Source organism: Xiphias gladius, chromosome 12 (genome assembly GCF_016859285.1).
Source record: "Xiphias gladius isolate SHS-SW01 ecotype Sanya breed wild chromosome 12, ASM1685928v1, whole genome shotgun sequence".
Classification (NCBI taxonomy): Eukaryota; Metazoa; Chordata; class Actinopteri; order Istiophoriformes; family Xiphiidae; genus Xiphias; species Xiphias gladius.
This window is the reverse complement of record NC_053411.1, coordinates 6,123,228-6,147,260: the sequence shown is the minus strand read 5'-3', so window position 1 is coordinate 6,147,260 and position 24,033 is coordinate 6,123,228. Positions and strand designations below refer to the sequence as shown.

General features: G+C 41.3%; 1 protein-coding gene across 1 annotated transcript; it reads left to right on the top strand.

Moving 5' to 3' along the window:
* Positions 1–349: 349 nt before the first annotated feature.
* tdrd7b (tudor domain containing 7 b) lies at positions 350–23,899 on the top strand. Its single transcript, XM_040140375.1, has 21 exons — positions 350–417; positions 2,416–2,622; positions 3,242–3,386; positions 8,208–8,415; positions 12,667–12,749; positions 12,983–13,078; positions 13,741–13,949; positions 14,582–14,950; positions 15,055–15,362; positions 15,442–15,634; positions 16,055–16,166; positions 16,361–16,563; positions 16,645–16,779; positions 18,900–18,983; positions 19,479–19,613; positions 19,777–19,887; positions 20,248–20,396; positions 20,510–20,742; positions 20,916–21,099; positions 21,882–22,042; positions 22,422–23,899. The coding sequence occupies exons 2-21, from the start codon at positions 2,416–2,418 to the stop codon at positions 22,640–22,642; spliced, it is 3,546 nt and encodes a 1,181-aa protein (XP_039996309.1). The 5' UTR covers positions 350–417; the 3' UTR covers positions 22,643–23,899.
* The last annotated feature ends 134 nt before the right edge of the window (positions 23,900–24,033 follow it).

The window sequence follows — 24,033 nt, the reverse complement described above, 5'->3', positions numbered from 1 at the left end:
AATTTATTTAAGAGGAGGATACTGGTTTGTGTGGAATTCGTTTTTGTCTTTTCGGAGGAGAAAAGTGAGTAGGTGTTTACTAAAAACTGAATTAAATAACGGTAAGAGCCCAGTATACCGTACATTCCTCCAGAAAAAGTAATAATGTTTGTGATAAAGTACTAATGTTTGGTGGAGTCTGCACAGGAGATGTGTCCTCTGTCTTATGCCGCGGCCCGTGGATGAATATTGACGTGTAATTAGCCAGAGGCCCACGCACAGCCGACCAATCAGGTGGCGGAGGAGAGGCTGTGTCTGGACCGGCTGGCAGACACACCGCGGACAGAGCTCCGGCCACAGCTCAGCCCTGCGGCGGGGACAGCACTGACAACGACTGGACCAGGTCCTGACTTCACCACCCCGTCTGTTTAGAGCAAGGTAGAATGTTTTTTTTAATTTTTTTTTTTTTTGTAGCTTTTATTCTGACTTACATGGACTTTTATAAAACTCAATCCTGGCAAAGTTTTGCGGGGTGATTATTTTTGCCCACTTCTATACTCCCGGCTAGGATGGCTCGAAAAACTTTAAAGCCAGCTAGAACACAAAACTGTACTTCCGGTTGTGACTTTCAAAATGTAAATTTGTGTGCTTCATATGCCTAGCAAAAGCCTATCGATGCGTCTCTGTAGTTTTATTATGAAGACAAGGTTTCTGTGCTTCCGGTCTTCTGGTAGCGTTCCCCGGCTAGCTTGACAAAGCCGCTGCCTCGGAGGTGGCTTGAGGATTTAACTCGATGTCGCGCGCGGTGCCGTTTCCTGATAGGACAGTATATCCAGTCCCGTACATTCTCCGGGCGTCATTCTATTCGTCCGGACCATTTAGGGACAGTTTTATTCAAAAAACGGTAAAAAAAGGCAGGGGAACTTCATCCAGATAGTTTGGTCCCGGTGGAGGGTGTGGAGTCCAAGTGTCACGCGTTACGTCATTCATAGTTTCGCTGTTCTCTGCCTGTCTGCGCTGCAAAAAGTGGCCGTTTCAACAAGTGGCCTAAACTCATCTCATACTGAAACATTTCCTTGTGAGTAGCAAGGTAAATCTGGCAAGTTCATTTCACTTGTTTCCAGTGCAGCTCTTTGTCGCACTTTTCTTCATCACAGTGCCGCTCAGGCTCAGTACTGATTAGCCTGCATGTACTGTATATCTCTAATTTCTTCAATTAACAGAGGATAGTCCCGAGAGGAGACAACATTTTTTGTTACAAACAAAGGTGTCTTTCCAAAAATGATATTAATACTTAAAAGTGCCGAGGGCAGAGCACAAATACCTTAAGATTATTTCTGAAATTTAAACAATGTTAGACTTTTAGAGGGCGATTAGTATGTCGGCCAAGTGTTTTTAAAACTACACTGGACAGACGTCTATGCGTAAAATTGAAACTGCTTGTAGAGGGCGTGCCTCCAGTCTGCCAGAGTCCAGAAATTTCTGTGACACCGACTCTTTCTACTGCTTTCATCACACTCTCTCCCCGAAGATCATAATGGATGAAATCTGGACTTTGCAGCAGCTTTTCCAATTCCACTACAGGGCGTTTTGGTTCGAGCCAGGATAAAAACTGAAAGTGAAGGGAGACGGAATGTAACTGGCTGTAAAACGGGAGGAAATCAGGAACATCTTAAACATAAAGCACTGGAACAAAAATGTCTCTAGAGCGCTACAGTAATACTTGGTGGATTTAAAAAAACAAGGGAGAGTTTGTACGAGAATGAATTCACCCATGAATGCCTACTTATTAGACGATGAGTGGAATGGTAATTGAAAATTAGCTTTCCTTTCCCTGGAGAAAATCAGAAGGAGTAGATATATGCTTGTTTTGGTCCTTGACAGTCACTATATAACACAAACTATCTGCCTTCAAAAAGTCTAAACCAACATTTGGCATCATAGCCATGCAGCCTGTAACAGGATTTTACGCTGACTGAAATACAGTCAGCTTAAAACTGTTAATAAAAACTTGTCTGAACAGTACACCGTTGGCCCGCAGGGTGAACTCGATCCAAGTGCAAGCTAATGCAAATGTGCATGGGTCTGCATCATCATCAGCGACAGTCACTCTCAAATTTACTTCCTACCTTAAAAGGTTTAGGGAAAATAACACTGACAAAATGCTTTTTATCCAAATTCGTTTGTTCTAGATTACAGTTGATTGTACTGGATATTTGGCATTTTTCCCTGTTTGTGTTCTTGTTTCTTTTTTGTTTACATGCTTTATTTGGAACTAATAAATATTCTGTAAAATCCTGTAAAATGCTTCTTCATTGCTTGACTTTATAAGTTGAACTGTCTCCATTTTCACCCTTTCTACTCTTCTACCTCTGTAGCAGTTTTAGTTTGTTTATTATTATTTATTTATTATTTATGGAACTGCTTCTTTTTCAGATGGCTGACGGGGAGCTGGTGAAGAAGATGCTGCGGGCCATCCTCCAGGCCAACAAGGGCGGAGTGTCACTGTCACGTCTGCAGTCAGAGTACAAGGAGCTGACCGGCGAGCAGATTCCACATAAACAAATGGGACACAACCACCTGGACGCACTGCTGACCAGCATGCCCTCTGTAGTCCGCATGGAGCGCAACCGCTCTGGAGAGGTGTGTGTGTTTTCTGTTTCACTGTTGCCACACTAGTCTAACGTTTCAGAAAAGAAATATCTTATATAACTGAAAACAAATTCAATCTAGATTTAATTCAGAGACTGATGACAGCAGGTTGCTTATAAGTAGGTTGTTAGTGTAAGAGCTTCTATAATCAAATTTCCTCTGCTGTTACTCCTCTCCAAATGCTGATAACATTTTCTCTGTGGGACGTTGGCGTTATGTGGATAAAGGGAGCACGCCATAAAACACTGCATCCAATTATTAACTGCATAATTCAAATAAGATGCACAACTGTAACATCCTAAACGTTGTTAACTAAATACATTTGAGCACTGTCTCCGATTTTACAATGTTAACTGATCATAGCTATAGCTGACTAGTTATGTCCAGCTGCCATGACCTTCACAAAGCCAACATAGATGGGTTACACAAGAGATTTCTCCCTTTTTACCCACTCTGGGGTAACACTGATGACACCAAAAGTCCAGAAAATTACATTAAATAATTATCTTTTAATGAATTAATTTAATAGTTAATAGTTAATAGCTTCCTCCACCTTGTGATCAGTTTCTTATTGACAATATGATCTGTATGTATACCTCTCTTCCTTCAGATGGTTTATTTTGCCTCAGGGGCAAACGAGACAGCCCATATAGCCAAGGTGGTGGCTCGCCAGCGCAGCTCCAAGAAGACAGGCAGACCTCACCTGGTCAACACCCAAATGAGGGTCAAACCAGCAGCACCACTTGTCCTCAATGGTAAGATTTTTGGACAAATATCTTGGAGGATTTGCAAGCAGTAACACAGCTACACAGCCATTTCTTTAACTTATCTTAATATATAAAGTCAATGGATAATTTATGGAGGATTTGAAAACATAGCAAGTCTGCCTATGTTCATGTGGGATTTCACAATTTCTGTGTGAGAGACTACAAAGTAATGCATGCAGTAAATTAGGGAGAAACAGAATTAGCAAGACAATGGACTAATTTGTTTATAAGAAAACTAATCCAGTTTCACAAGCTGCATATACCACCTGTAGTCCTATAGACTGTCCCTTTTATCAGTCTGTTGTGGAGAAAACACACATTTAGCTCTATAAAGTTACACAGATGGTCTTGACTTATATTTACTGAGGGACAAGTTGGCCTTAAATCAGTTAGGTAATGGTTTTTAAAGTTACTGCAAAAATGTAAGGAGTATACATGCAGCATCTACTTTATAATTTTTATCTTATTTATAATTTAAAAGCATTACAAATGCCTAACCTTTGAAAGCTTGTAGTTTTACTTTTGATTCTCAAAGGTCCACGGCAGGCTGAAGAAGACTTAATCAGCAATCTGCATGTATTTAGTTAAGGAGTGCAAATAAATATGGACATTTAAAAGACAGAATTACGAACAATCTGGAGACACTGTAGCTCAGGAACAACTGGGATTAGGTGTCTAGTTTTTGTTGGACCATTGCGTGTATGCAAACACTGGAATAGAACAATACATGTTTATAAAGGACTTGAATTCTATTCAAATGTTAGTGGAGGATTACTTGGCTGTCTTATTAAAAACATGTTTGACAACATAGCAAAGAGAAGTCTGAATAAATGCAAGCCTTTTTTGGGTGGATATCAACACTGATATACATGTGGTGTGACACAAAATTCTTCATGACTTCCCGCTATAAGTCCTGATATCATTGTTAATATACAAAAAGTTTTTTTAAAAGTAATGAAATAATGATCAAATAAGTGCATCTAAGAAAACTCAATAGTATTACAGTAAAGGTATACAATGAATTACAGTAGATGGTTAGTCCCTGTATGTAGAGAAGCATATAGCGATATTGGAATCAACCTAAAAACATCCATCAAACACTTTATTTGAGATTGAAAACTCCATGTGGTTTCTAAACTGCCCGAAAGACACCAAGACCTGACACCAGTGCCCTCAGTGGTAGCTGTGGCCCTGCTGACAAGATGGGACAAATAATAACAGCCTGTTCTGTTCTTTATTTCCTCAGTATCACCCAAAGGGCCTTTTTGAAATGCTCAAAGGCTTGGATTTGGCAAATAGGCCACTGACTGCATGTCTCAGCTCTATAAAATCCCTCTTATCTGCATAGTGATGATGACAGAGCAGTTTTGCTTTCTGTTCCTTGTGTCTTACTTACTTTGAGTAAATAATGCCCTGTTTACTCTTATGCTCTATTTATTATACATTATTTCACAGCAAAAGAGTGATTAGACTGATCAAACTAATGTAACCCCAATAAGTTGTGGCCTGGAAGTATATATTTAGTTCTCCTGTGGCTTCTCTGGCATTAATAACAAACAGATAGTTTCTTGAACGCTTCCCAACCTTTTCCAGACTCCTCTTGGGGCTGGTGCTACAGTGCAGAAGAACTGCAGCGAGAGAGAACTAGAAAGTGTCCAGTGTGTGCATCAGTACTGTGACAATGTAACATTAGCCAAATGCTGTGTGCCTTTGGTGCAGCCCAACAGGATGTGGATGAATGACTGGCCTGTTTTAACTGTTTCTCTGTGGAGACCTGCAGTTCCTTTGGTACTAAGAATATCACACAGACACATATGGAGACAGATACACAATGTTCAAGGCTGCTCAGGTACCAGGCTTATATGTGTTCAAAGATGTCAGGTCAAACACACACGCATACTGTATATCCACACACACACACACACAAATCTGAACCTTTATTAATCAATGTCTGTCCTTATTTACTCTATAAACATACTCACAAAAACTACCATACATGCACATATGCAAACATGCAATCAAACAAACACCTCCACACCTGCACACCTGCACACACACACACACACACACACACACACACACACACACACACACACACACACACACACACACACACACACACACACACACACACACACACACACACAGAAGCATGTACACAAATTTGGTTTGCAGCGCATACACCTCCGCTTGACTGTGATGCTGCAGAATATTCTAAAAGAGTCAGAGGAGGAAACAGGAGGTAGTAGTGCAGGGAGGAAAGAGAGAAATGAGGAGAGGAGAGAGGAGGAGGGGCAGCAAGACGGCTGGAGGAAAAGAAAGGCAGAGGGATGGTGAAATGGTAAGGAGGGAGGGGGTGAAGAGATGACAGGGAAGGAGGGAGTCAGAAAGAGCGAGAGTGGGGTGGGGTGTTGAGATTTGAGGCTAATAGAGCCTATAGCAGCTGAGACTCAGCTACAAGCAAAGAGCAGCTGATTCACGAGTCAACCTCTCCATCTCTCTCTCCCTCACTCTCTCTTGATCTCTCCTTCACTGCCTGGGGATATTGATATTCAGGCAAAGACAGACCAGGGACTGTGTGTCCATGCCGGTGAGGTGACGCGGCATCTGCTCTGAGATGTGTGTGTATGTGTGTGAGTGCTTGTCTTTGCCTGTATTTGCATGTGAATTTAAGCTTATGCCTGCCTGCGTGTATAACTGCTGACTTTCTGTAACATGTGTGTGTCTGGAAGATTTGTTGAGTAATTAATTGGCTGATTTATTAATTGATTGACTGCCAGTAGCTCAAAGGGTATAAGTAGCATATCCAATCAGGAAGAAAAGAATAAGATTTAGAAATTAAAATGGCCTGTTAATGACTTTTGAAGATGCAGGCTGATGACCCGGCTTGTTGTTGTTTTGTCACTGGAAAGATTTAATGAGATTCAGCAAGAAGAGAGAGGATGAGAAAGCAGGAGAAAGTTCTAGACCTTGCTGAGGAAAAGAGAGATGAAGAAGAGAGTGAAGATAAAAGAACAAACAGTAAGAGGAAGAACTGAAAAAGAAGAGGGAGTGTGGGAGTGGAAATGACTAAGGGTTATGCACGACAAGGTATGATGGTGATGTCACTTAGCAGAAATGTGATGTCATGCTGTGAATGATTTAACACCAAAGTGATAACGGGCTGGACTGGTAGGTGCTATGTTAGGAGAATTAAACTTTGACTTTGGGGCTTTTTCACTCACTACAGTAACTGGATATGGTAATCTTATTAAGAGAAAATCCTGCTACGTGTTACATGTACTTTCCATTGGAGTTAGTAGTGATGTTTCCAGCCCTAAACTGAGGAGATAAATGTTAAAAAATTTTTTTCAACAAAACAACTTAATTTTTATTTTTCAGGGTAAGTTTACAGCAGACATACTGTATATATACTGTGCTATATTAGATAGTATTGTTTTTTTTTTATGTTTACACATGTACTTTCATTCACCACTTTAGACATTCCTAGTGTAACCAAAGTCTCCTGTTAGGAAATAATCTATTTCCCCTCAGCTATAGATAGCAGTCTTTTAAGCATTAAAGTAAATTGTTCAACATTTTGGGAATACACTTATTCTCTTTCTTACCAAGGGTTAGCTGTGAATATCGATACCACTCTCATGTCTGTGCAATAACTTAGAATCAAGAGTTACTTTAATATAGAATAAAGAGTGGAAACAAGGGGAAACAGCTGTCCTGTCTCCAAAATTTAAAAGGACACCTACTAGAACCTCTAAAGCTCAGAAATTTACACATTAAATCTTGTTTGGTTTATCTGTACAACAACCGTAATGTAAAAATGACAAGTTGTGGTTTTACAAGGAGTTACTTGCTGTAGCTAACTATTCTTTGGGTGCACTGACATCCTGGACTCTTCTGCCCAGCGAGTTAATTATTAAACTTAAGAAGAGCTGGAAGGTGTATTTTTGATCTTCGAAGACAGCATGGCTAGCTGTTTCCCTCTGCTTCCAGTCTTAATGCTAAGCTAAGCTAACTGACTCCCTGCTCTAGCTCCACAGACATGAGTGTGACATCAATCTATTCATTTAAAGCTACAATATTCAAGTTCGGGAAATCGAGCTAGCGCTGGCATGAGACTCTCCTACATCCTTGTGTACGCTGTCTTGGCTGATGCATGAATAAGGAGCTTGGAAGCCTGTGAGTCAGCCATAGGGATGTCTTCCAGCAGCTAATAGTAGCTTTAAGCTTCAGTGTGAGAGGAGTCGACTAGAAGAATTCATAAACAGTTGTGAACCCCCATCCCTGACTTTGGCCTCCTCTGATTGGTTAAAAGGGCAAGGCTTGCTCAAAAACTTTAGAAGGGAATATCTCTGCACTGCCGCATAGCTGTTCAATGAGTCCAGGTCTCAAAAGCCTTTGACAGCACCTCTCCACAATAAGAAATGTTTTGGAGCATATTACAACTAAAAAAAAGAAAGCAAACGGGCGTATATCCTTCACCTTCCCCACCCATATACTGTATATTTACATAATCCAACTGGGCAATTAAACTGACAAATCCAATAGTATAAGTTCTCAAGGTGAAGCCATCTGTAATTTGTGATATTGTGTTGTTGCTGCTTGCTGGCTCGCTAACTGGAGTTATGATGTTATTCATCACATCCAATGTGTCTACAGATATCTATCTATGACACTGTGCTCTCCAGACAGTTACACTGCCTTGTCTCAGGATCAGGTTTAGCTGAATCAGGGAGTGCATGTGTGTTTACTTTAAGTCCATAGTTTTACTCTTGTTTGCTTTCTCTCTCTCTCTCTCTCTTTGTGCAGCCAAACCTCAAACCTCACTGAGGCAGCCAAACCACCGTGGGCGAGGTGGGGGTAAAGGAGGTGGCGGCGGCCGAGGGGCAGGACATGGAGACTTCAGACAGGCCAGGGACATGAGGGATGGCCAGTCAGAGAGTAAGACTGGGGCGCATCCAAACAAGATGTCCAATCAGAACACTCCCAACAGGAAAGGGAACCCACCTACGGAGAAGTGAGTGAGGAAGAGAGTTTAGAAGTAGATGGGAGAAAGTAGCTGGGTACAGAGGGGAAATTTAGTAGAGTAACACATCTAAATGATGTGATTTTTCATTTAAAATCACATTATGAATTTGGACAACTTTATTTGATCAATTTTATGGTGTTTGGTATCGGACAAAAAAGTAAATGTTAGGAAAAATCATCTCAAGTTACAACATAATTTAGATTTTGTAGTTGTGAAGGAATAAGAATTTCCACAGGCTTTTAGTTTTAAAAGACCAACTTCAGCTCACATCCCAATAATTAAGCTCAGCCTCTACACATCTGTGGGATTTTATAGTGCAATTATATGTGGAAGTCATCAACCAGTCTTCCACGCTGCTTTGAAAAGCCAGGTCTCATGCCAGAAAATTTCCTGTACATTCACTGTGCAGTGCAACATGCTTTGAAAAGGATTTCTATGACAGTCTAAGATCGTTAGTAAGATAGTTAATCTAAGAAATGTCTTCGGGGGATTATTTTTAAGATATTTTAGAGTGGCGAATTACATATCTTTAACTACTTTGTTATGTTTCCTTATCAGACTCCACCATCCAGTTCAAACTACAGCCAAATGTCCATGAAAATCAGTGTAATCTTACATGCCACGCATTCTATTCTTTCTTTCTTTCTTTCTTTCTTTCTTTCTTTCTGTCTATCTTTCCCTGTCTCCCAGTGCTGTCTCTTTCTGCCCCCCCCCCTCCCACCTGTGTGGCCTGAGCTGAATCAGAATAGGCTCCTGGTGAATGGGAGCCTGGTTGAACTCTGGTTGGTTTATGAGTGCAAACAGCCTCCCTGCTGCTGCTTATTCAGCACTGGGCTGATAATGTGCTCTCTAGATTATTCTGTTTCTCCAACTGTCTAGCTCTGTATACATCTTTCTGTCCTTCACTCTCTCTTCCTCTGTCCACCTCTTTCTTTTTGCTTGTAACAAATATATTTTCTAAAATCAAAACTCATTCCAATAGTCTAATAGTCTTCATACTGCTACTGTCATTCACCATGACCCTGATTGAGTTAAACACCTGATTTTTTGTTGTTAAAGAAGCTGTCCAACATTGCTAGATATCATCTATTTGCATTGCTTAAACAATGAATCAAGATTAATTCAGCTCATTGACTTGTTCTCCCACTTCCATCCATCCATGGCTCTGTTCGTCCGTCCACTGTGAAAACAACTGACATCAGTCCTCTGTCTGTGTCTCCATGGGTGTCCAGTGGGCCACTGGCTCTCTGCAGCACAATGGGGCAATGGGGTGGGAAGCCTGGTGTGTTGGCAGAGGACACGAGCCCAGAGCAGGGGGGATGTGAGCCCTTTCTAATCCCTGCTCTATTCTCTGGTAGATTAACGCTTCTAAACCGACACAGAGTGAATCAGCACATCTCTCTGTATCCCTCTAGAACTTCCACTGGACAGTATGCTGGCAGGCCAGCGCTATCATCATTTGAGTGTGTGTGTGTGTGTGTGTGTGTGTGTGCTTACGGGATGCCTGGCAGTGCAAGTGGTAAATTCAGCAAATGAAATTAGACAGCCAACAGTTTAACAAAAACTAACTTTTACAAAAATAACAGCACAGGGGGCATGAGTAGGATAGACTTTTCTCTGCCTGGATAGGAGAGTTTTGTTGAATTCAGACAAATGCTGGCTCCACTTGGGGCTGTTCAAGGCATAATCCAACAAAAGTGTTCACACTCAAGTTAGAGACTCACTTGGCAAAGGTTTGACAATTATGGAGACAAAATCTAAGCAAAAGTGCAGTCTTTAGTCTAACAGGCTCCAGACAACCACCACTTTAACTAACAGTTACTGTTTGTGCCAACTTTACTCTTATTCCATTAGATTGCATTGCATAACTGTCAAAGTTGCAACATTTTCTTATAGAATAATACAAATTAAACTTCTAATCGAAAAATTCCTCTCCATTGCTTCCAATGTACACCTCCACATTTATTCTACAAATCAAATATCATATTGTAAAGTCAATTTTGGTCATTGGCTTCCTTCAGGAATTGATGAGTTGAAGCCTAAACTCTAAGTAGTATAAGAATTTGTCTCCCAAAGCAACAGTGCATTTGTGTTCAGTCCAGGGAATCACCAGTGGTGGTTGACCGTGCTGCTTTTCACCACTTCCACTAGCCACAAATCAAAACAAATTTAGGTCAGTGGAGTGCACAGATTGCTGACCTTATGTTTCGTGATCTACAGTGGCTTTAGAAAGTATTCAGAACCCTTCACTTTTTGCATGCTTTACTGTATTGTAGATTTAATTTATTTTAAATAACTAATATTGAAATTTTGCCCATCACTCTACACTCAATAACGCATAATGACAAAGTGAAAAAATGTTGTTAATTTTAACAAAATTATTAAAAATAAAAAAATGAAGTCTCTCATTTCATTCAAGTAAGCATAGATCAGGGCAGGGGGATGAAACCATTTCTTTCAAAGCTTTGAGTGTTTCACAATTATTAAAGTGGAATAATTGTTAAACCACCAGGACTTTTCCTAGAGTTTGGCTGTCCAGCCACATTGAGTAACAGGGCAAGAAGGGCCTTGGTCAGGGAGGTGACCAAAAACCCAACGGTCACTCTAGCACAGCTTCTGAAGTCCTCTGCAGAGATGGGGGAACCTTCCAGAAGGACAACCACCTCAGCAGCACTCCATCAATCAGGCCTTTATGGTAGCGTGGCTAGATGGAAGCCACTTCTAGTAAAGGTATATGACAGCGGCAGGGACAGTGAGACTGGTCAGAATTGAGGGAAGGTTGAATGCAGCCAAACACAGAGAGGTCCTTGAAGAAAACCTGCTCCAGACTGCACGTGACCTGAGACTTGGGTGATGGTTCATCTTGTGACACGAAACACACAGCCAAGACAATGCTGGAGTGGCTTCGGGACAAGTCTCTGACTGTCCTTGAGGGGCTCAGACAAAGCCCAGACTTAAACCCCGATAGAAGATCTGTGAAGAGATTTGGAGATGCTAGTTCACAGACACTTCCCATCCAATCTGACGGCGCATGAGAGGATCTTTCAGAAAAATTTGGATAAACTGCCCAAATCCAGGTGTGCCAAGCTTGCAGAGAATTATCCAAGAAGAACTGATTTTAATTGCTGCCAAGGGGTCTTCACCAGAGTACTGAATTAAGGGTTTGAATACTTTTGTAAATGAGAGATTTCAGTTTTTGATATCTGATAAATATGCAGAAATTTCCAAAAACGTGTTTTCACTTTTCATTATAGTTAATTAATTAATAATTATTATTATTGAGTGTAAATTGATGGGCAAAATGGCAATTTTATCCCTTTACAGCTAAATCTACAACACAATTGCAAAAAGTGAAGGGGTCTGAATACTTTCTTAAGCCACTGTATGTATGGGCAGTAAAGTCCTTCAGACTTTCTCACAGCCATTTAGGGTCACAAAGTATGAAATATCCCTTTTGCTCTGTTTATTGATTGCCTTCTTCCATTTTTAGCTACAGTATGTACCTGGGTGAGTCAGAAGTTGTGACGGACAGGGGGGAGGCAGTCAGGTTTAATGAAGAGAGAAGGGAGAAATGTTTAAGTGAACTAGTTACTGTATCATTGAGGTAACTGATCTGAATGACTGGCCTTAAGAATGGGAAGAGGAGGATATGGGAGGGGTGGATAGAGGTAGAAGATTAACCTTTAAGATAAAACTACTAAAATTCAGTTCATTGTTATGTGTACACAAAGAGATGGATATTTTCACTTAATATGAGATCTTTCCATGTATTCTCAGTTTGCTACTGTCTAGGTCTTTGGAGGAGCATCTAATATGCTACTTACAATACAATGTATTACCCAGTGTGCCATATCACATAACCCATTGTTCTAGACCAATTGTAGATGGAGACAGTTTGATTCATTCTTTGTAGTACTGAGGACAAACCAAAAAAAGACTTTGTCTTGCACTCAACTTTGGCAGGTATCTGATTAGACTTTGAGATGTTACCTAAGTCCTGCTTTGAAAATCTTGGACAGTAATGATCTGACTTGAAGCAAAGAGCCAGACCTAGCCGACCCTTAAAATTTAAACCTAAATTTAGTGATATTTTTAACTGTACTCAGAGATGTCATAGGATTTGGAGGTTCTAAAAATTGAGAAAAAAACTGGTTCCCAGTGTGTCTTCTTCAAAATTTCTTTCTCTTCCAGAGCCCTAAGAAAGTAATCCTCCTCCTTGTTAAATTCTTTTGTGTCCAGGTCAGACAAGAGGATGACCCTCCCGTCACGGTTTCATAAGGAGGTACATGCTCACCTTTCCAGAAACTCCCAACAGACTGGTCGTAAGTACAGGACAGGCTGCTCTTTGTTACGCTCAAAATGCATTTTGTGTAGCTTTTTGTCCGCTAAACAAACAGAAATGTTGCCAAGACCTGTATTACTTCAGACAATTCAAATGGTCACCAGCTGCTCAAAGCACAACCAGCGGACTCCACCAAGTAAGCGACAGCTTTCCATTGTCATGATGTGACATCATGTGCTGAAGTATCAAATTCTGTCCTTCCGTTTCTTACAGACCTTCATAGTTTCGTGGTGTGTAAAAGAAACAGAGAGCAACCCCATCCAAGTAGTCTTTCTGAGGTTCCTGTTGACACGAGGTCTAATTTGAAAGGTCTGAAGTTAATTCACCTCCCAAGTGCTGTGCTGTCTGTGTGAGCCTTCCTCCTCTTTATTGCGTCTCCCACAAGCCTTTACTTAAACTTAGGATGTGTTTGTTATCATGTTGCCTGTTTGAAGAAGGGCCATGTTTTGTATAGCCTGGGGATAAGCAATGCCCTGTAATATGCTGCATAGTTTTGAGGCACACATTTTAAAGGTCCAGCAATTTCAGGAGCCTAAAGACAGGGGAAACTGTTAAAGCTGTGATACTGACTGCTCTAACAGCCTTTACTTCGTTTATGTAAAGAGACAACCCTGAGTGAAGAAGAAATTGTATTAATGTGAGACCCCTGTTTAGAAAATTCTGTTGTTTACTCCTCTTCTTATGTAGCTCATTTCAACATAAGGAGAAAGTCCAGTCCATGTAAAGGCATATCCAGGGTAAAAAGGAAGAATATCTTGTGCTTTGAATATGCCTGATTATCATTCTTTGATCTTTCGCTCTATTTTTATTCAAATAACCCTCCTCTTTCAGTGTCCAGTACCTTTGTTTTTTGGAGAAAAGGACACTATGCAATACAGTAGTTTCAGAGGCAAGAAGCTCAGAGTAGTAGAAGCAGTATCTGCCTGCATGTGTGTAATCCCGATTTCTTTGTTTTTTCTCTGATCTTCCAGCACCCTTGAATCTGAATGAGAGCCCCAGCTCGGGGAAAGGAAAGCCCTACAACCCCCAGCAGGTCCAGGGTCGCATCAGGGAGATCCTGGGGAAGTACAGTAATGGGTTCTGGGTATCCAAGCTGCCTCAGATCTACAGAGAGCTGTACAAACAGGACCTGCCCACTGAAGCCATCAAAGACTTGGAGACCTGGACACACATATGCACTGTATGTACTCCTTATGTCACTATAGTTAAGGAAATGATTCGTTTTTAATCTTTTTGCCTTGTACAGTTTACTTGCATAGGTTATGATATCATATATTGTACATGTAGAGCAGCTCACCTGCAATTTTATATTAGTCTGTGTTTTACAGAGAACACAGAGGATGATGAATGCAAGTACTAGAGTGCCAGTCAACAAATTAATCATTTTTAAGCACTATTTAATATATGTAACCCTAACTTATTCTGATAACATTCCATAGAGAAATGAGCAGATGTTGAGTTTTAGTTCAATTAAATTTAAAAATTCAATTTTTTGATTTTTTTGCTTTATCTTTATTTCACATAGACTGTGTCTCCACATAGAAACACAAAAATAGTTAAAGTAATCTGTCATGCTACTTTATCATCTACATTGAGACAAGTCAGGTCGATTTTATTTATAGAGCACAGATCACAAATTTGGTCCAGAAGGCAAGAGAAAGGAATTTTGGAGCACTCACAAATCTGCATCAGGAACTCAATCTCGTCAACAACAAATTAATACCAGTTCTAAAAATGGATTATTGTAAACAACAGTCATGTTGTTGTCATGTTCTGTCTTTTATACCGAGTCTTTTCCATTACCTCCTCTAGGTAGAGAAAACGTGCAGCAGCAACCCATCAGAGCTGCTTCTCTACCCCGCCAAGGATCAAACCACTACATCCTCCCCTTCACCCATCCTTACCCCAAACTCAACCACTGCCCCGGTCCCGACTACAAACACCCCTACAGATAAACCCTTGCATTCCCCTGCCCAACAGAGACCCCCCACCACCCAACTGACTCGCTCTGGTTCTCGTTCTCCTCGATCTCCGCCATCGTCCTCCTCGTCCCCCAGCCCTCCTTCCTCCCCTGCCACCCTCAGCCCCGACCTGAAGCTGAAACTGGAAGAGCTGCTAGTGAAGTACTCCAACGGCCTTTGGGCACACGCGCTGCCCAAGCTCTTCCAGGACACCTATAAAGTCAGTAACATTTTGAAACACTATCATATACATGTCATTACCTAATTCTGGAGCAAGCTGCCCTTAATATTTCTTTAAAATATTTAATTTTATTTATTTAAAAGACCAAACTGCCCGGACATGTCCTGGAAAATCTTCATCTTCTCTCCGACATCTGCACTATTGACTACCCTATGCCTGACAACCCCAAGAGGGCCATCCTGTACAGGAGGAGCAGCACCGGAGGTGGAGGAGGAGAGGATGAGAACTGCAATAGGAGGAACTCTTCGACCAGTGAGGAGGAGATGAGGGTGAGGCAGGAGCTGGGGAGGAGGCTCAGTAACCAGGCGGTGCCTTCTCTACAGATCCCCAAAGAGGAGTACCCCTCTGTGCTGGTGGTGGAGGCCACCAACACCAACGGAGTTATACTCAGGTAGGCGAGAACTGTGAGTATGAATGGTTATAAGACTCAACAGTTCGTGAATATCTCACTATCTTATGTCCTCTCTCAGGTACATTGGTGAAGGTTACTCCCAGGCCCAGGAGTCCATGGAGGATGAAATGAGGGAGTTTTACGGCCTGGACCAAAGCAGTCCAACTCCTGTGTCATCTCCATCCTCGGGCCAACTTGTTGCTGTCAGAGCCGAGGAGGAAGAGGAGATTCTGAGGGCTCAAGTGTGCGAGGTCATGGCTGACAAGGTCAAGGTGAGAGGTTGAAAACAGGAAATAAACAAGGACACTGATTATGGAAGTGATCCAGGACAGGAAATTGAAACGTTAAAGTGCGCAAATGAAAGGTGAACTGTGAGGATGACTATGACTTGCTTAAGATATGGGAAAAGTTAGCAGGTGAACAATGATTTCCTCTCGTATTTTACTTTACAGGGTTGTTGTGGAAACATTCAAAATGAATTTGAAAGTTAGTAGATAGATTTGAAATCATATGATTGGGGAAAAAAGCTTTTTGCCTTTTTTGAAATAATATGAGTTACCATCATCCCAGTTCATCCTGCTCAATCACCCTCTCCTGTCAAAATTAAGGGTTCCAGTCAGGAAAAATAATAATAATTTTTGGATGAGAGGAAATATTAGTGATCCCTGTGGTCTTTGCCTTTGGCTCTGTAGGTTTACTATGTGGATCACGGCTTCTCAGAGGTGATCAGCAAAACCAAAGTGTTTGAGCTGCATGAGAAGTTTTTCAAACTGCCTTTCCAGGCGACCAAGTGTAAACTAGCAGGTGAGTCTGACTTGACACATCATCAGGACATCCAAAAGTCCAGTAATTATGATTAGAAAGGAACAGGGATTGGAAAACAAACCCTTTCCTGCTTTATCCTCCTTGCGTCTCCTGTTTTTACCTTCGCCACGATTGTGACTTGTAGTTCAAATTGATTTAACTGTTTGAGTGCGTGTTGCCGTGTGCGTGTCCAGGTCTGGAGCCATTCTGTCAGGAGCCTGCAGTGCTGAAGAAGTTCGAGATGATGGCAAGTGGTAGGATCCTATTGGCTGAGATCCTAGAGAGAGGGCAGACCCCTCTTGTCGTCCTTTATGACACGTCGCAGGATGATGATGTCAACATCAACGCTGCCTGCATGAAAGCTCTGCAGGACAAGACGCTAGCAAGCCCGTTACAGGTACAGAAGACAAATGTGTGTATATGTGTGTGTGAGTGAGAGTATCCAGCACACTAAACTTCTATCAGTCGCTCTCCTCAGGTGAACAGCGCTTATATGAACGTGACTGTCAGCAGTGTCTGCTCAGATGGGACAATCTACTGTCAGCTGCCCTCCAGAGGCCTTGCCAAGCTGAATGAGATACTGGAGAATATAGAGACGTACTTCCACTCACAGGTTAACACCATGCTGTATTTCATGTCTCAGTGCCTTTTTGAACCTGTAAAATCTTGTATTTTCTCTGTTGGTGATACAAACCATAGGCCTCCTCTGTTGACTAAAAACTATTTAAAACACATTAATTAGCTTCACTGTCGCACTGGTTGACATGTTCCTTCATTATAGCAAACATAGCCGCTGCAGTTTAGTTTGAATACATCCCACAGTACGGTCCTAGTGCTGTAAATGGAAACCAAATGTTTATTAATCCACAGCACAAAACAAGTCGCCAACAAATGCACTACTCTTGTTTAAGTAATGTTAACCTAAAAAAAACTACAGTGCCAAAATTACTGTGCCTTTTAAAAAAAATTTGCCCTGCGTGTCAGTGAGTTGGGTGGAGAGATGGAATAATGCATTGTGGATTTTGGTCTATACATGCAATATGTGGACAACAAGAGAAATATGGAATAACACCAGCCTTCCAGAGTTTATGACTACAGGCCTCCATCCGTTAACATCATTTAATCATTTTATTCATTTATGGTGCAATTAGTATCATTACATTGACAAAAAGAACCATACCTATGAGGACAACACTGACATTCTTGTCATTTTCAGTTCACACACTGATACATAGAATACTAGTAGTACCTCACATGTAGAAGAGCAGACTGTATATTTCAGTAAGGAATGGCAACAGGCAGGGAATTTCTATGATTATGTGACATCAAATGAAAGGACAATTGTTGTTGTAGGAGGAGGCAAGGTGTGTAGCAGGGTAACAAATCCCCCTGCAAAATGTATATGTAACAAACACTGTAGTTCTATTTATGTTATTGATTTCATTATAGGCCTATACAGTAGGCCCATTCGTGCCTCTGGTACTATGCCTCTATATTCATTCCAGTCCGCAAAGCATTTACAGCCCATTTCATTTACTTCTCTGTGTTCTGTCCATCTCAGTTTTTTTCATGATTGCCAGCCTTTGTGTAGCTTTACACTTCACCCTTAGTTCAGAAGGTGCAGCAATTGCATTAGCATATGTCTGTATATATGTATTTATTTAAACAGAATTACTTCTTCTAAATGGAACACACATGGGGTGCACACAAATGTGCTGCATGCTCCTGACTGGGAATGAAAAGACAAAACTATATACCTTCCTCGCCATGTGCTTATGTGTCTGACCGGAAGCTTCGCTATGTGTGTGTACATCCTAGCATGTATAGTTAGGCTCCATATTATTAGGGAGTGAACGGAGTAAGCTCAAACACTCATCTTAAAAAAACCTTTTGTGAATGTATTTGTGTTGCTTCTCTTGGGCAGAGTTGTGAACAGATTGAGATTAGGTTGATAATCTGAAGTTAAGACATTGCCAAGCCACTTAATCTGTTATCAGGACGGTGGAGCGGATGCTTTTTCTAGGTGCGCCACTGATGTCCTTTAAGGCATGTGGTTGGAACTCAGTAACACTTTACGTCACTGTTTAGTTAAATACAGTGTAGAGTCTGGTAATCTGTTTATTTACGTATCTGATGTTTTTATTTCCAAGACAGTGTATGCGCAACCATTATGCATTCAGGAAAGTAATAATATTTTCATGAATTTGTTCCAAAACCTGAGGAAAACAGAGTTATGAGTTGTAAGAGAAAAGCTCATAGAAGAACTTTTGCAGTTTAATATTCAGTTCGGTAAACCAGCAACATTATTATTATTTATCTGTTAGGGTAATCCCCCCCTGCTAGTGTAGGTAACTTTGGTGTCATCAATCAACTGTTGTGATAAATTTAGAAGTAAGATGGCAACAGAACTCTTCTGGGGTTAAATTAACAATTCATAATTCTAACATATGCTATTCTAATTTCTAAAAACATCAACAACCTTATTCCATTTCAAGTAACGACAAATTTGAACTCTTAATCTTTGATGTCATTGCAGTGTACACCTGCAGCAGACTGGGTGGACCTGTGAAATGTTTGTGTGAGCCTTTACAGTATCATTTTATTGCAGTCATAAAGCAGCAGTTACACATACTCAGTAACCTCACCAATCCAAAGGAAGAGTGGTAAAATTTGAAAATGATGACACTTCCGGTTTCTCAATGACACCTGATGATGAAATATATTTTATTCCAGGTAACATCAGAGTTCCTGGTATCCAGACCTTTTTGTGGGAAAGGATGTATGGCTCGCTACAAAGGCAAATGGTCCCGTGTAGAGGTAAGATGGCACTGTTCCCTGCAGTACAGGCTGTGAATTATTAAACATGTCCACATATGATTTGTGTTAGTCTGACAAAAGGAATAAAGTCACAATTGCAAATAAGAGGCAGATGTAACTGCCTTGTTGAGCTGAGATCAAAAAGAAAGACTTAATGAAGTGTATCGCCATAGAAAATTCTGTATTATTCCCTGCACATAGGACCCCTCTCTATTGTTAAGCCACTGAAAAAACAGAGTAATTAATGTAAAATAGGTTTTGAAGTTTGAAATCTGACTACCTGGCTATGTAATCCCAAGCCTATCATGATTTAAATTTTGTGGCAATCATTTCTTTAAACGTATGAGCTACGGATTACAGCACAGAGACATCATTTGAAATAGAAAACCTGTGAAAACTTTTTATTTTCTTTATATATATATATATAGTGAGAGAGGGAGAGAGATATTTCTATATTCTCTGCTATGTTTTCCCGGTCTATTTTTCTGTCTTTAGATCACCAACCTGCATGGCAGCAGAGTGCTGGACATCCTGTTTATCGACGTGGGTGTCCAGGCATCTGTAGAGGTGTTTGAGCTGAGAGAGATCCCACCGCTATTCCTCCGGGACCTTATGGCTATCCCACCACAGGTCAGCATCTGTGTGTTTGATAGACAATGGGAAACAGTTGACACTTGCTATTACTATTACTATACTAACATTTTAGTCATGTACTATTGTAGTTGCGTGTACTTCCTTGCTTCTTTATACTGAGCAGCCAGTAACAAAATGACATCCAACAACCTGTGTTCAGGCTGTGAAGTGCTGTCTAGCAGACCTGACTGTCAGTGTTGGATCCTGGACTCCAGATGCTGTCCAGTGGCTTCGAGAGAAAGTGCTAAACATCACTGACTGTAGCATGAAGGTAATTGTCTGTCAGCCCTTCTTAAAGATATACTGTAGTTTCTAGTTTCTTTGTCCTCAATTACTCGTACTCTCATGAGCATGATGATGAGCCAACACCTAGAAATTCAATTTTAGATTGAAATCATACCAACAGCAACAAAATATTCTTACATGACAAAATCCTACTAATAGAGCTTCAAATGTGTGTCTGTTTGACAATCTAAGACTTAGAAATGTTCCTGTTCCTTCCCGCCTCCTCCACCTTAGTCACTTTGTTTCTGTCTTTTTGTTCTTCTGTAGTTGCTGTACCTGTAGCCTTCCTTCCTCTGTCTTTCTGTCCTCATGTATGTTAGACATTCATCTTTTTATTGCCCCCTAGGTTGCCAAGGTGGATGAAACCAAGCGCTGCATCTACGTCCACCTGTTCACCGATAAGAACTTCCATGACCCGGCCCGCAGCCTCAACCATCAGATGGCCCAGTCTGACCTGTTCAAGCAGCAACCAGATGTTTTCCTGACGAGCCACAGGTGTCCGCTGCTTTATACTCAGCTATATTTTTGCTTCACTGTCTAGGTTCATTATCTAGCTTATGTATTACCTTTGTGCACTAAATTTCTTGTTTGTTCGTTTCATTTCACAGCCCTGCTAAGATCTCCACACCCACTTTATCTTCCAAGACCTCCAGTACCAGTGACTCCACTAATGGCAATCCGACGTCAACTTCTGTACCAGCCAAGCCTCATCTCAGAAGGGCTATGTCAGGACCCAGAGGAGGTGGAGGAGGAAACACAACCATCACCACTCCAACAGATACACCATCATCTCCCTTACCTTCTCTCCAGCTGCCACCACTACTAGACCTGCCCCCGGCTGGTAATAATGTTATTAAACAGAAGAAGAAATGGAAAGGGCTCATTATAGTTATTTTAAAAAAAAAAGCTATCTTATCTATTAAAGACAAAAATTTCAAGGCATTTCAGTCCCATATTTGACCCTACTGTAGATGTTTTAATTGAGAGGTTTAATTCTAAGCTTTATCTTCTCAGGAAACAACATAGATGTATACGTATCAGTGGCGTGCCATCCAGGCCACTTTGTGCTGCAGCCCTGGAGAGATATGTACAAACTGGTGGTGCTGATGGGGGAAATGATTCTATACTACAATAAAACTGAAGAGAAACCACTCAACATTGAGAAGAATCAGATATATGCTGCTAAAGTGGAGAACAAGTGAGTGATGGGTTTTAATTTCAGTTTATGAAAACAGTGGGCACAAGCGAAAATGTCAAGTTGCTGAGAACAGCACAGTCTGGGAGGACCCAAACACAGACTCAGACAGGCTGATGCAATGAAGGAGCTTTAATGCGAGTAAACAGGTTTACACGCAGACGGGTGGATAAACATGCAAGTGAGTTGACAGGCAGACAGGAACAGCCAACAGGAGCCAACATGCAGCTAGCAGGGACACGAGGACACACAAGCCAACATAAACAGATGAAGTGACAAGGAGCTGGGGACAAAGGCAGGTTTAAATACAGACTAGGGTGATGATGTAACTGGGAAGAGGTGTGTGAGTGGGCGGGGAAGCACAGGTGAATGCAAATGTGCAACAGTGAGCAGGTGAAAATGTGAGCAGGTGGAGAAGACAGGAAAAAAGTTTGGGGACATCTGGTGGGCAGATGAAGAATGGCAGGTCTGGGGTAATGGGGAAATGGGGAGAGGTGACAATGGCTTGGGAGAGGTGGACGGGGGCTGGAAACAGGGGCCAAGGGGAACTGGGAAGCAGAATTTGACAGAAAATTTGATCAAAGCTGTTAACATTTTGAACAGTCTTGCTCAAAGCTAGAAAATAAAAAAGTATGAAAAAAGTATGAAAAAAGTATGATCTATTACTCTGATTTCCACTGAGTATTGGTGACATCTGTCCTGTTTCCCTCTCTAGTGGATAATCAGTAGCAGGCTAAACAGTTGTGATCCAAATATAACTACTCTTCATCCTTCTCTTCTCTCAGCTGGCATCGTGTGTTAGTGAAGGGAGTTCTGACCAATGGATTGGTGTCTGTCTATGAGTTGGACTACGGTAAACACGAGCTGGTCAGCTGCACCCAGCTCAGACCTCTGATCAAGGAGTTCAGACAGCTGCCGTTCCAGGGAATCACTGCTCAGCTGGCTGGTGAGTAGAGTCGAGCTACATCCAAAGCTCTGCTAGAATACAGTCTGATGGCTGTTGCCGATGTCATGTCCAAACTCTACATGAACCTCAGCTATATCACATGCCATTGTCCCATGTGGCATCATATTAGTAACATTTGTTAATTGAGCGTAGAAGGTAATAAATACAGTATGTCCACAGTGGGAGGAAAGCTCAAGCTTTCTTTGAAGCCTATCTTCACTCTCCTACTTTCTCTTATTTGTGAAGACACTAGTGATTGCCTACCCGATGCCTGCCAGATGTTTCTTTTACGTAATGCTAAAATGTCAATATTGTTTCATTAATGTGAAACTGAACTTGACCTCATAACTGATTGTTTCCTCTCTGTCACCCTCCACAGGAGTGAAGCCGAGGCAGTGGTCAGAGGAAGCTTCCATCGTTTTCAGGAACCACGTGGAGAAGAAACCGCTCGTGGCCCAGCTGGAGGCCATACAGGAGGCCACTAACCCGTGGGACCGAAAGTTGACGGTCTTCCTGGTCGACACTTCACAGGAAGAAAGGGACATTTGGGTGCATGACATCATGGCTGAGTTTGCTGACGAGATTACCAATGAGCTGTAGAAAAAGAAGCTTCTCAACAAGTCTTACTAGTCAAGCAGTTGTCCTCTTGCACAATGAAGACACCATGAGTTGTGGATAGATGAAATAGGAGAAGCTTATCCATCTTTATCTATCTAACATCTAGGGAGACTGAAAGAAGAAGGAAGAGAAGAAGAAAGAAATGAAAAGAGGGAGAAGTTAGAGTTACGAGAAGAAGGGAAATTGAGAGGTTCGATAGTATGTAGAGACTGGCATTGACAGAAAGATAAGAGGTATAGGCGAAATAGCCACGTGCTTGTTGTGTGTTTAGTGGCTGTACAATGAAGGATGTTGTGATGTGATTTTGAGTGACTACAGTTTGAACATTGGATAATACACCCATGCATGATGTTGTGGTTAAGTCCAAACTCGCTCACATTTACGGTACAAAAGCTGTTATATCTATCCATATTAGTCTCACAGAGGTGCGGAAATGATACAACAGGCATTCTTATACCATTTGGTATGGGCTTTAATCCAAAGCAGCATCCTAGAGTACCGTGAGCGCATGCAGTTTTAGTGTGTGTCATACTGGAATACCCAAAGGCCCTGCCAATGTGAGCACCATGCAAAGGGCACAAAATGTTCCCATTGACTCAGCAAGTTCTCTCATGCTAGGAAAACTTGTATGCATTTGTTTACAAAACCTGCTTTTTGGACGGTATGTGTGATTGTCATAAAGTTTAAAAAGTAAGAGCAAACATTCCCCTAAGAGGAGGAGACTTGGACGAGTCAGTGAGTTATTGGAGACAGACATAGAGAGAGCAGAGGGGGTTGAGTCAAACTTTTGGGACAAATTGTTTATTTTGTGATGGATTTTATTTAAACTCAGACAGTGTGCAGAATTTACCTTCTCGGTAATAGACAGGAAGTGTCTAAAATGTCATGAGAAACGGTTTTTGTTTTTGCAGTTGCTCCTTTTTAGCACATGCATGCTAACACAGAGTCTGCTGTACTTACTGGACAAGGAAGACAGAGAAGTTAATAGGGTTTGCTGACAAGTGATACATTTAGTATCATATGTTTTGTGTTTTTTTTTTTTTTAATTCTTACATCAGTTGTTTTTAGTGGTACATCCTGGCCCTGCCTGTACTGTAAATAAGCGGTGGTTTGGGATTTTCTATTTAAATAAAAGACTGAACTTAAGGCTGACAAAAGTATCAAAGTTACATTGTGACCGCTTGTAAACAAGATAAATGTGACTTTCAAATTTATTTTTTGAAGAAAAAAAAAAAAAAACACTAACATATCAGTAAAATGCATGTGTTAAAACCCAGGTCCTGACTCCTGTGATGGCAGTGTCTCATCCATCTCCTCTCCACCTGTGAAACACTGACGCAATGTGACTTTATGCTCTGTAGGGGGTTATGGAT

Coding starts and splice junctions, on each gene's coding strand:
- tdrd7b (XM_040140375.1), top strand. CDS start 2,416: ATGGCTGACGGGGAGCTGGTGAAGAAGATGCTGCGGGCCATCCTCCAG. Junction 13,079..13,740: donor CACGAGGTCTAATTTGAAAG/GTCTGAAGTTAA, acceptor CTGATCTTCCAG/CACCCTTGAATCTGAATGAG. Junction 19,888..20,247: donor TCACTGACTGTAGCATGAAG/GTAATTGTCTGT, acceptor ATTGCCCCCTAG/GTTGCCAAGGTGGATGAAAC.